The 13,239-nt window shown below is 44.9% G+C and overlaps 1 protein-coding gene across 1 annotated transcript in view; it reads right to left on the bottom strand.

Moving 5' to 3' along the window:
• The window catches only part of llgl1 (LLGL scribble cell polarity complex component 1), a 37,460-nt gene that overhangs the window by 4,046 nt on the left and 20,175 nt on the right, over nt 1-13,239 (bottom strand). Inside the window, exons 7-23 of the mRNA XM_085784731.1 lie at nt 12,962-13,097; nt 12,578-12,632; nt 11,955-12,109; nt 11,644-11,864; nt 10,089-10,156; nt 9,400-9,574; nt 7,884-7,988; nt 6,072-6,364; nt 5,810-5,960; nt 5,588-5,726; nt 5,188-5,501; nt 4,912-5,103; nt 3,970-4,042; nt 3,472-3,586; nt 2,636-2,700; nt 1,085-1,220; nt 901-983 (exon numbers count right to left, since the gene is read on the bottom strand). Coding sequence (XP_085640857.1) covers nt 905-983; nt 1,085-1,220; nt 2,636-2,700; nt 3,472-3,586; nt 3,970-4,042; nt 4,912-5,103; nt 5,188-5,501; nt 5,588-5,726; nt 5,810-5,960; nt 6,072-6,364; nt 7,884-7,988; nt 9,400-9,574; nt 10,089-10,156; nt 11,644-11,864; nt 11,955-12,109; nt 12,578-12,632; nt 12,962-13,097 — 2,472 coding nt within the window. The 3' untranslated portion in view covers nt 901-904. The remainder of the gene's footprint in view (nt 1-900; nt 984-1,084; nt 1,221-2,635; nt 2,701-3,471; nt 3,587-3,969; nt 4,043-4,911; nt 5,104-5,187; nt 5,502-5,587; nt 5,727-5,809; nt 5,961-6,071; nt 6,365-7,883; nt 7,989-9,399; nt 9,575-10,088; nt 10,157-11,643; nt 11,865-11,954; nt 12,110-12,577; nt 12,633-12,961; nt 13,098-13,239) is intronic.

Below are 13,239 nucleotides of genomic sequence, written 5' to 3'. Positions count from 1 at the left end.
ATGTTGAATAATTAATTAATTACACCATTATTTTCATCAAGTTGTTCTGTGTGTTATTTCCTTACATCACCACCAGGGGGCAGCAGAGTTATAAAAACTGAAGCATAGACCAGGCTGAGGGAAAAAGATGTAAACAACCATCACCCTGTGATTCATGGCTCCTGTGAGAGCAGAGCAGAGTAATGTGAGTGGACTGATGAGCGCTGTGCTCTCGTCACTTCACACCGTGACCGCTTCTCTGTCTCTTTGACAAAATGTCAGCAGTAAGTGCCTCCTGTGTTTGAGCTGTGATGATCATCTCCTGTAGAAAAAAACACTCACTGACCTGGAAGGAGCTTACATGTTTGTAACAGGTGTATCACAGCTGTAGAGAGCCTCACAGTGAAAAGGTAAAGACTGCTCTGTACTGTGGAGTGGAGTGGAGTTACACACAACCAGCTCAAAACGATGAATACAATAGAGATAAATGTGAAGACTGTGAATCTGTGAAAACTGGTACAGAGGCTGCATGCAGACAATAAAGCCTGGTGCAGCTCCAAGCAGAGAACAACCAGAGTGTGAGACAGTGAAAAGTGCAGAAGTGTGTTGGTTTGCCCTCAGTGGAAATGATTTCTGCTCCACTGGCTTTTCAAAGACACAGAGTGGGGAAACAGAGTGGACGGCTTGTTATTGGAATGCAGCGCTCAGACAGAACAACTCTTTGAAGTTTGCACACTCTGGACCAGCTCCATTAGAAACAGGTGTCTGCTTGTGTGTCTTGTGTGTGTGTCTACCGCTTTCAAATACACACTGTTGTGTATAAGCAAGTGTGATTCTTCTTGCACTGTTGATTTTATGAGACTACCACGAGTCGACAGTGAAGGAACTGTGACGAGGACGTGATGCGTCTTTGTCTCTCACCTGTTCAGTTGATGAGGATGCCAGGTGAGCGTCCCTCCTCCTCTTTAATGTTCTTCAGGTTGTTCTCTGCTTCGTCCACAGTGCTGTGACACACACACACACACACACAATGAAACAATGCTTGATTATAAGACACACAACACTGCCTGTGAGTGCATGTGTAATGTTAATGTGTGTCGCCTACGTTAGGAAATCCCTGACGTCCTCCACAGTGAGTTCTCCAGTGGAGTCGAGGGTGAGGTCAGCACAGCTGAGGGGGGAGTCCAGTGGGGTGTCCAGGACGGGAGAGGACAGGGAGCTCGGTGGCCCCTCTGTTTGCCCTGTGAGGATGACACCCAGAGAGTCAGGGGCCAAACAATGTTTCTGCACTGTGGGCTGTAATGGATTAAAGCTGAACAGACACAGGAAGCAGCAGCACTTTGAGAGCAAATATACTTTACAGGTCACAGGATGAAAAATGGTGGATGGATCAAATGATGAAATCTGCAGTGGTTTGACATCAAAAGATCTTCTCTCTCAATTTTAGTTTAGAATTAGTATTAAATAAGTAAAGGTGCTCTAATCAGTATTTTTATCTGAAGTAAGGTTCGGTTAGCATTCGCACTGTGAGAGGAGTTGATCATGAGGACTACACCACAGAGAGTCCCACAGCTTCACCTCGTTTTACTGCTTCTTTTCGCTTATTACTTTGATTTTCTGGAAATTTTACTCTTTTGGTTCAGTCTAATTGGTGCAGGAAAGGTAGAGCTTTTTTTTGTTTTGTTTTGTTTTTTTGCTGCAAACAGAGGACAGACACAGCTGGCAGTTAACAACTGGCTGGTGAACGAACGTAGTGGAGCATGTAGCAATGAAGCAGCTGATTACCTCCCTGAGGAGACCAAAAGCAGCTCAAAGGAGTGAAAACTTGTTGATCCGGCTGGCAGGACTCTAAATGAACGTTAATGTTGTGGACGGATGTGTAAATAATCAACTGCTTGACGACACATTCACACCATCAGTGTTATAAAAAGATGATCATTTGTCAATATGCTGAATTTGCTCTCATTCCAGAGGTCAAAACATATTTCTATTAATTCACATTAAAGTTATTTGGACACGACAGTTCTGTGAGCTGATGTACATTAGAGAATAGGCCTCTCAAAAATGACTCCATAGTCTACTTCTTCAAACGCTGCCACAAATCCTTCCTCTACTGTGAAAATCTGCTTTGAAAAAAAATCATTCATTTTCTCAAAAGGAGGTTGGTTATAAATTCCTAAATTCCCCTTTGTGCAGTACAACCAGAGGCAAGTCAGAAGTGGCTGGGTCACCCTCTAAGTGGTACCATCAAAACGCTGTTAGGTCTGTTAAATCTGCATTTTCTCCTATAAACTCTTGTCATGGAGCATTAATTCTAACAATTTTCAAAAATGGGAAAATACAGTAAAACACTGTGTGTCGCCTGCATGAGTAGTTATTAAAGTCTGAGGTTTCTGTGACAGGGCCTCTAGGACATAAACAAACTCCACTCTGGTCGCCACAACAACCATCACTTCCTGCCAGGGAGGGAGGTGCTGGGCAGGAGAGGCAACTGGGGCATACTGAATGGTTACCATAGAGACAAGATGGGAACCCCTGCGAGGCCTAGTCGGGGTTTAAGAGGTTCAGAGAGACGAGAGAGAGAGAGATGAAGTGGGAGAACAGAGAGGGGAGAGAAAAATGAAAGAGGAAAGTGTGTGTGTGTGTTCAGACGTACCCTCAGCCTGACCCATCTGGTTCTTGTGGGTTCCGTTGGCCTGCGGCTGCGTTGTCGTACCATCGCTGAGGAGACACATGAGCACACACACCGTTTACTTTGGCAGCAGACAAGTAAAAACAGTCAGAGAATCATTTCTTTGGTTTCACATGCAGCCGAGTGCCTCGAGCTGGTAGGAGCCCATCAGAGAGCATTACCAACAACACGATTTGTGTTTCCCAATGTTGGAAGCTTTATTGTCATCATATTAACACACAGAGCGACTACATGGCGAAATTCAAGGTGCTACTCCAGGTCATAAAAAATATACTAGATATAAAAGAATAAAATCAGGACACTCGTAAAAACACAATATACATAATAGCTGAGACGGTGGTCAGAGGTAGTCGAGTTCAGTGGGGGTATGATATTATTGTATGTGGGTGGGTGGCAGCAGATGTGGGGTCCAGGAACCACCAGGGCCCATAACAGGCTTACAATGGCACCTTTAAAAATATATAAGACTATTTTACAATACTCTATATGGAGGCATCCAGCCCATTGACATTTCTAGGTGTAGAACAGTTTGGATGATTTTCCTGAAAATATTTGACAACACTATATTGATCAATATAGTGCCATATACTAGCACATTGAATCCAGATTTCCCATCATTAGTTTAATTTTACACTAACTTTTCTCTTCAAATTAAGAGATTTGCCATGTTGTTTAAATTAGCATTGCAAATTCTAAGTTGCCTTACGACCAATTTTCTCCAAACAGGGATCTTGCTAATGTTCTCGTACACTAAGCTCTGTGTGTGTGTGTGTGTGTGTGTATGTGTGCCTGTGTGTTACCTGGCAGGTGTTGGTTCAAGAGGTCGATCCAACTGAACAGAGAAGAGCGGCTCAGTGAGGACCTTGGCAGAGAGTGAGAACCGTTCATACTCCGAGGGGGAGATCAGGTAAAAGCCTGTGGAGAGTAGCACATAAACAACAATTAGACGGTGACTCCAAACAGTAAATGGTGTAAACGTGCTGTTCATATTTTAAATATATATAATGTTTCATCTTTACTGCACAGGGTGGAAGAGGTCTCCTTGGAAAAATAAAATCAAAACTATCTGTGTGATTTGATACTACAGTAGTGTGGAAAAACACTAACCCTAACCCAGTACTGACACTTCACCTGGCCCAAGCTCTCCTCATCTCTCCCTTCATTAGGACTCCATGTGTCACCATGTTTCACAGTATTACAATGTTAGAGTCGTCATCTGAACATTAAACTGCAACTCCTGGTGTTTAAATAAAATAGAACAGTATTTTGACTGTTTTCAAAGTCGTTTTCTTCCTCACCCTGCCCGTTCTTGGTGAAAACGCAGGATGCAATGCCGCTTATATCCTCTTTGCGGATGCAGTCATAGCGCACCTGAAGGCACGAAAAGAAGGCAACAGTTATAGGTAGCGGAGGGAATCACACAACAACTCTACACACTGCAGATAATGACAAAGCTATCACAAAGGTGTCAGCAAATTCTGTGATACTCCATACACCGCAAAGCAATTATTAAAGAAAGAAGCAAGAATTAATTTTCTCATGGTAACCTATGCACTCATTTCCATTTAGTCGTAGCCATAAACTGCCAGAAAGTAGCAGAATTCTGCAGTTAAATGTTAAAGATGCAACTGTGCCTCACTACATTATTTTCAATTAGTGTAAATTTAGTTTACTGAAAACTAAAAACAAAAACTTATGTCTAAACTGTGTCTTTTCTCTTTGTCAGTGTTCTCTTCCTATGGACCCCCAATAAGCTGTGTCCTCCCTAGTGTGTATTTATATTGTGTATTGTCTCATTATCAGCTGATTGCCAACAAGTTGCTCATCATGAAGGATCTGTGTGTTTATTACCAGGTGTGAGTGACAGACTAAAATAAAGCCTGGCTGTTTGTGGGGAGTGTGTCTATCGATTGTTTGTCCTGTGGGTGTTGTGAAAGCAGAAGTGGCCCAGACTTTAGACTTGATAGAACACCTCTGATTGGTTTCTCTTACTGCTCACACTGTGTGCTGCGTTTCCTCTGACAGGTCCTTGTTCTTCACTACAAGTTTATCCTCATTCATTTGATAAGTGCCACCAAATGAAGTAGTGACTCTAATTGGCAGGACAATCTGTTTAGAGTGTGCTTGCTGCCAGTGTATCAATAAAGATTGCAAGAGGAAGCAATAAAACATATTCCCATACTGATATTTTGTTCCAGTACACCGTTACCAGATCCACTAAATCCACCAGATCCTCTCACCTGTGGCCGGAGAGCTGGGATGTTGAACAGGTGCATGTCTCCCAGGTTGGTCAGACACACCAGTGTGTGTTCACTGTAGTCTTCCTGAGCAGTGGAGCTGAAGACCACCAGAGCCACCTTCCTCACCCGACAGCCTTCATGCGCCGTCAGCTTGAACTTGGTCTTTGCGCTCACCTTGGGGAGAGAGAACACCTGCAGAGGGAGAGAAGAGGATTGTTGTAACGTCTTTAGTCTTTGACGCTCTCTTAAATACAAAAATGGTTTTTCGGTCTCCACCTTGAGCTGTTCCTCCGATGCAATGAGGACAGAGTGAGTGTTGGTCATGTCCGGGGCGATGGCGAGGTCCTGGGAGGCTTCATACGGGTCTGGTAACGGCTTCCCCCGGCCGTCCAACACGCAGATCGACACCACGGGAGCCCTGTGCATCAGCTGAATCTCTTTACCCAACACCGCTTCCACACACGCGCTGCTCTCGCTCGCTCCGCCCCGCTCACACACGCGTCCTGACCCGACGCCGGGAACCTCCAGAGCGTAGGCGTACACACTGCCCGAGTTGGTGCCCGCCCATAGTGTGGGGCCGTGGTGTGTACCTGAGGAAGTTAATAAATAATGGCAAAGTCGTAACTAACTAATCAAAGATGCTGAGTCCATAATCTGAACCAGCAAGTGAACGCACCGTCACGTAGGAAGGTGTCAGCGAAGCACAGACATCGGACCACTCCAGACAGCGAGTCGTCTGCTGACCGAGGTTCAATCCGTCGCTGTATCGGAGCCACTTCCTCCTGCTCGGCCAAAGCGGCGTTGGCCTCTTGGACCTGCACGTATCATAAGTAAATAAATAAATAAACAAACAAATAAAATTATTTACATGTCTACATGTTTGGTGCAGCTCATCTACCTTGCTGGTGGGTGTGGTGATGGTGCGTTTCTTCCCCGACACCCTGCTCTTGCGGATGCGTCTGAAGCTCTGCCTTAAGGACTTCTTCAAGGACTTGACTCTGGACAGGGGGCCTTCCATCGCCAGCGAGTCGTTAGGGTGCAGGGTACACCTACGAGCACATCAAGAGAAATAAGCAGCGTGTTTTGGATCGAGTCTGTTCATTTATCAACAGCCTTTTTCCTGTCTGCAGGAGAACCAAGCACTGGGCTCTGACTCCAACCTGGCCAGCACAGCGTTTCGTCTGTGGTAGTCAAACAGGCCAAATCCGTGACTCGTCCCGAAGGAGATCAGGTTCCACTCGGCGTGCAGCGCCACCGCTGTGACGGAGGCCGGGGGCAGGCACTGCACCAGCACCTGCGGCTGGAAGCCCGGGGGGAAGGGGGCGGGTTTAAGGCGTGGCTCCAGCCGGTCGTGGCCCTTCCAGGTGAAGCCCTCCCTGTCCTGCAGCAGATCCACCACCGACACGTCCACCGAGTGGTCCGAGCGCTCGTCGCTCAAACCCAACACTATCACCTGGAGACATCAGAGAGGTGGCTCATTCAGTTCCAACACATTTCAGTGCCAGATGCAGGAGACGTCTGGAGTAGACATTGATGCAGTTGCACCAAAGATGCTCTGCTATGACAAGATGGCTCTTTACAAGCTGTGCTAATGATATGAAATGGTACACTTCCATCTCCTAAGTGGGCGTGGTCACCCGAGACCCCACCTCATGTGTGTGGATTTATAAACGTTGTTGGTAGAAGAAAGTGAGCTATTTATTTTTCCTTATTATAACATTAAATATCGTAGTTAGCACGAACGTTCATGAATGTTAGTAGACGTTACCTAGGAGATCTATACCTAATCTCGTGAGAGTGTGTTGTTGCGACAGAGACAGGTCTTGAACAAAGTTCATTTTCTCCTGATTTGTCCGTCTGAAATTTGCCATTTTCTTGTCAAAATGTTCAGATGAGATGTGGGTTGTGAAAAATGAGTCCAATATTTACTTCAGTGACTATTGGGTGAAAGAAATCAACCATAATCTGTGCTCACGTTCAATTCTCCCATTGGAGTCAATAGACTCCAGACCTGCTGCTAGTCTCCTAAAGGGGAGGTGTAGCGGCGAAGCCCACGTGACACAGATACAGAAAACTGACTCGTCATGGGGCGTCTGGTTGCACATTAATGAGCTCATCTCCTGCAAATCCACCAACATCAAAAAGGATTCCAAAAAAGGAATTGCAAATAGTTTATAACAGCTGATTAAAAAGAGATATTTTTACATTTATTTATCTGTCAGTTTTTGCAACATGCACCTTTCAGTGCAGCAGAGAGTAGCCAAATGATTTTCTAAATGTGGAACAGTTTCCATCCATATTCATGCTCTTCACAAGATGAAAGCTAATGTTTTCAGATTCCCTGACCTTTCTTTCTGCACCACTATCAGTCCACAATTTCCTCTTGTTCACTGTAATATCTAAATCTTGGGGAGGGGGGGGTCAGGAAATGTATTCAGCGCGTACCCAGCGGGATGAACACTTTTCATTTTGGACTTCCTTTGAGCATCTCGCTCAGCCAAAATGTCAACTTGGCACACAAGAGATACCTCACGCCTCAGTGGCATTAAATTTGCTGAGCACACTGAGACTCCCTGAAGGATAAGCCTCTTTCATTTTGACCCTAAGGATTTTTTTAAGGATGTTGCCATCAAGGACAAACACAAAACGCCTATTAAGTGCTGGATCTCTTTTTGATTACAGCTGCAGATCTCCGTCTGCCAATCTCCTCAACTGGCTTCATCTCATCCAGAGAAAACACAACATGGAGCCATTTAACTTCAGAGCTAATATTAAGAAATCAACTCAACAATAACAATACAGTGTGTTGTGTGTAGACACAGAGGTGCATTTGAATGTTTTTGACCCTTTCAAGTTATTGTAATGGGGTTTAAAAGCAGGGAATATTTTAAGAGAGAGTTCAGTATGATTAGATTTACTTCTGTGTGTGTGTGAGTGTGTGTGTATGTGTGTATGTGTGTGTGCATCTTCACCTGTCCAGCAGTTCCAGCCACCACCAGCTTGTTGCTGTATTTGCACAAACTGATCTTCTGGATGCCCAGCCTGGGGTCATCACTGTACGGGTCGAAACAGCCCACCTACACACAAAAACACACCGGGACTGGAAGTTAGTTGGATTTATGAAAACTATACACAGACGGCTGTGGTTTGTGCGCATCAACTTTTTAAATCCACATTTCAATGTCACTTCCTTTCAGCTGATTGTAACATGGCATGGTTACACTTTCTAAATACTGTATACAAAACAAGACAAGAAAGCCAAGCCACTTGTTGTTATATGAGGGACACCTAAGATGCCAATAAGTGAGTCACGTGACCTGCAGCCAGGCAACGTTGTTTCAATGGGAAAACAGCCTGTACATGGAGGCCAGAGAAAAACGGTCAAAGATGCAGATTATTTTCTCATCTCATCCACTGCACAAGTGTTGCCTCACTCTGAATAACTGATCTGAACAGGGCGTAAGCAAATTCAGTTCAGGCAGATCAATGTCAACATGCCCATCTGAAGCTCCCCTCACCCTCCCTCTACAGCAGCCCCTCTCCACTTAATCTCTGCCAAATGCCAGGACAATCCCCCCGTTTCCCCTCATACATACTCAGCAAAACATGTGCATTAATCTGCCTGTCTCCCTCACACACACACACAAACACAGTAGGAATTCCAACAGAATCTCCTCTTGCATGGGAAATGTGTCTTGGCAAAACAAGGAGTAGGAGAAGTTGGTCACTAACACACACACACACACACACACAAGCAGAGGGAGAGAGACAGAAAGAGTGGGCTGATTGGTCTGGTTTTCATTACAGGGGAGAAAAAAAGGAAAGACTCTTCATCCCATATGAGGGCCACATTCCTGAACATGCAGCTCTGTTACCACAGGATACATGTGGAAAGGTGGGTGGGGGGTGACAGAGTGAATAGGAAGAAAAGAAGGGAGTAAAGGGAATGGGAAAACAAGCCTGCAGAGGTGTGTGTGTGTGTGTGTGTGTACACTCAGAACGACATCTAATCTTTCTTTAATCCATTTATGATCCCATGATACTGTATGCTTATCTTGCACATCCACCCGAGCACTCAGAACCACTTCATTTAAATATTAATTTGCTTCATGACCCATCTTCCATTTCCTGTCAGCATATAAAGAACCAGATTTCTCAGCCAGAGCCCCTCCCTCCACATCAAGTCCTGCTTCCCGGTGCTGAATCACTTCATTTAAATGTAATTCTGCACAGAAAACAGAATCCGACTGTGGTTCCTCAAGGGTCAACTTTTAACAGGAACAATAAGGGTGGGTCTGTCTGAAAATCAAACACATGAAAGCATTCAGATGGGAAAATTAGGCCACAGATGTAGCGTTACGGCATGGAGTGTGTGTATAAAACACACAGTTTGTATTCCACCAGCCTGTAAAACACAACCCTGCGCCTGATCTTTAACTCAAACGCCTCCATTAAACCTCTTCTCATGCACGCCTCCTCGGCTCTCACCTTCCTGAAGGGAGGCCATTCCTCCTCCTGCTGCATGTCGGGGTCGTCGCCGGGGTCCTGAGGGTCGTCGCTGGGGTCGCAGTCGGTGTGGAAGACGTTGGCTGTGCCGAGTTTGTACAGCGGCGTGAGAGCGACGCCCGATGCATCCCAGAAGCGAACGGTGCCGTCTTCGTGTCTGAAACACGAGCACAAGTTCAAAGAACGATTACAACAAAAATACGATGATGGTGATGCATTTTAGAACTAAATATGTGTGGCTCTGATTTAACAGTTGTGTTTTAACTGATTTCTCCCCAGTTTCCAATCAATCAATACATTGCACTTGCTTTCTGCAGTTGATTCTTATTGTGCTCTCAACCAGTTTTACTTCTGCCAAATATCCGGAGCAAAATTCTTCCAAATGTCCCAGGATTTTCTTATTGTCATGGCACTGCTGAAAAATTCCGGTCACATGCAAATCCGGATTTATCCAGTAACTTCATGTGGTTCTGATCAGAAATAAAAAAAAAAACACATCTACATGCAACTTTTAAATAATTTACTCTAAACTAGAAAGCAGCAGATTTGTGCCAAAGTTGTGTCACAATTTCTAAAAAAAAAAGAAAAAAGTAATCCAGTCCTAGTGTGGACGTAGCCTGTGAGTAGTTAAGTGTCAGTGTGAGTGCGTGCGTGTGTGTGTGTGTGGATACCCTGTCAACAGCAGCTCCTGTTGTTTGGGTGGAGGTGCCAGGTTTTTCCCTCCACATATGGGCCAACTCTGTACAGACACAGATTGGAGAGAAGTTAGGACTTTGTCATATTGGGGGGAAAAAAGCTGGAAGACAAAAAACTTAAGTATTGAATTTGACAGGAAAACAGCATATTTCCTAACCCTTTCAATTTTCACCATGACCCCAATCTCAGAATTGACTAACCCTGACACACAGGCATACCCACATGGGCCCAGAAACGCACAGCGAACTGCTTCTGTTGCCTCCTCTGTTATGGTGCCAGTCTCTCTGGTTTGGCCTCACACAGACAGACACAGCCTTGACTTACGAGCATACCAGCTGTGTGTCTGTGTGTGTGTGTGTGTCTGTGTGTGTCTGTGTGTGTCTGTGTGTGTTAGTTTAATCTGCCACTGATCAAACAGCTGATCTGAGCTACAAAGACTCTGCAAAGCCTTTAACTGCCGACACCTGCTCTTAAAGTTCACACACCACCAGCGGGATGATGGTCACGGTCCTGTTGGGCTTCCTGGGAGCTGACGAGCTGCCAGCCTCTGAGCTCAGATCAACAAGCGCCGTGAGTAATAACATCCATTTAACCGCAATATCCTCACTTGGATCGGCTTCACTTTGCTTTCTATCAAGTTCGACTTCTCTCGACTTCGAGGCAGCAGCTGAGTCTGGAGATGACAACCAACCATTTGGAAGGGAGCCAAATAAAATCCTGCAGCTTGTGAGCATGCTGGTTTGTATGTACTCAGTCGCCGATTAGTGTCGATGGCTATATTTAAAGCATGAGTAGTTTGGCTGGCCATACTCTGTTTAAGGTGTACTCAGGTTAAGCTGCTTACATGCATCCTTGATTTGCTGTAAATGAATATCCCTCCTGCCATGAATAAACCAATTTACAGAATAATCCTGCTCTGCAGCGTCCTGCCAACAGCCACAGCGCTCCACTAGTAACACGCTATCAACGCTGACGCTGCCAGCTACGTTTGACTGAGTAGAAATCAATTCTAATACCTAGAGAGGGAACTTTTTCATGATGCCAAAAGAATGGTCGAGAAACACAAGATCAAAAGCAACAAAATAAAAAAATGCATTTCTCCCCCCTTTCCTCAATACTGAACATTCTTCTACACAATTTTGCTTTATTGACAAATGTTTTCCAGCCAATGTAGCGAAAAAGAGGCAAGTGAAGCACAAAGCAGTCTTTGCATCAAAGCCCTAACGTATTAAAAAATAGATGAGAGAGTCTGAAAATTGTTTTTTGTCGCATGTATTGTATCTAATAAAGATTTCACAAGCACTAATAACGGTCTCTTGGGATATTCTAAGAATTGTAAGTCAACAGAAGAAGAAGTGACTCGTGCAAATGGTGAAAGAGAATAAATTAGAGTATTCAAAACATTTACATTGCTCCAGCCACATTAAGGAGTCCTGACCTCCACACAATAAGCAATTTCAGCATTTAAAAGAAGTCATTGCCCATGCGTGCGAGTGCTTGTTTCCTGTTTAACTGAACTCTGCCTCTCACCCTGTGCGTGTGTTGCAAGCCCTGCTGTGCTTTCCCTGCGTTGACCACCCTCTCCCACAGCTTAGGAGGGACGCTGGAGATGTGGCAGGAGCAGGTGATGGCTGAGGAGTGGAGAGGAGCCAGGTAGGGAGTGGGCAGAGAAGGCCACCCGGGGGTTTGGAGATCGATAACAACCAGCTCCTCTTCTAGCAACACCACCAACGCCGACGGGTCATCAAACTCTGTAGGAATGAGGGACAAGACGGGAAATGAAGCGTTGACGCTGTCGAGCATCCAAGGACACACATCACTGGTGTTGGCCAGTTGGTCACCTTTCTCCTGCTCTGTGCTGTGGACAGTGAAGAAGTCAATGACTCGCGATGTGAAGTCAAGAGTGACGTGGTCTTTGTCCTGCTGAATTGTCAGACAGTGGCGGTCACCGTAGCTCGCTCTGGGCATCCCTCCACTGTATAACAGCACCGGAGAACTGGAGCGAGGAAAACACAAGAGCGTTTCATCCATCCAACATCTGAGCAAGAGTCTCTGAGTGGGGAATCTCTATTCTTTCTACATCCAAAAATGAGCTTTAATTTTAAAAGAAAGAATTTGCAACAAGATGAAAAAGATCTATGCTACAAAGATCTGGGTGAAATGCAGATTATAAAAATACCATCATAAAAAGACATTTTCTTTGAACTTCTTGAAGGGATTTGAGTAATCACCATGTTATTTCAAACTAAAGAAAATAGTATTCTTGGAGCAGGAGGCAACAACTTTTGGATTTAAAAGGACAAAAGCAGTGGAAAGAGGTTTAAAAAAAAAAAAAAAAAAGAGGATATGAAGAAAGGCGGAGTAAAAATGTTTTGGCACTAGGATCCAAGACGCCCAGTCTGACTGCAGGAATCAAATGTCCTCATACAGGAAAAATGTCACAACACAAGGCTGCAGCACTCACCCTGTCTGAGTTGTCCTATACAGGATCTTGCTGATGGCCTTGCAGGGAAATGGACCTGGTACAGACAATAAGGTGAAGTTACAAAACATTTACAAAAACTGCTAACACAAACAAGAAAGAAAAATTCAAGCAGCATTGTTAAAAGCTTTAACTTTACATACACATCTAGAATAAGAATCCTCTTGTGGTCACTCCCACCAGGAATCTGACTGAACAAAATCCCCTTTAACCCTAATTGTCACCATAACAACGAGCTCCTATGAGTCACGGTATGTCATCAGACATGGTTCATTTTGTCATCGTCAAACAGACCATCAACTCCACCGGACGTGTATGACAGTGTGCTTAAGCATGCATTAACTGCTGTGTGCGTGTGTTTCTCACCATATGGGATGGTGGAGGACACTGGCTGGTGATTGTAGGTGTTGCCACTGGTAACTGACCACACAGAGTAGCCCCCATCGTTATGGGAACTGACAAACAAGTTTCCACAGCGTTCCCACACCAGGCTCTCCAGCTGCTGCAGGGGGGGGTACACACACACACACACACACACACACACACACACACACACACACACACACACACACACACACACACACACACACCACACACACACACACACACACACACACACACACACACACACACACACACACACA

Source organism: Trachurus japonicus, chromosome 8 (assembly GCF_045865225.1).
Source record: "Trachurus japonicus isolate A0001 chromosome 8, Traja_1.0".
Classification (NCBI taxonomy): Eukaryota; Metazoa; Chordata; class Actinopteri; order Carangiformes; family Carangidae; genus Trachurus; species Trachurus japonicus.
The sequence above is the reverse complement of the archived record's forward strand: the minus strand, read 5'-3'. Positions and strand labels throughout refer to the sequence as shown.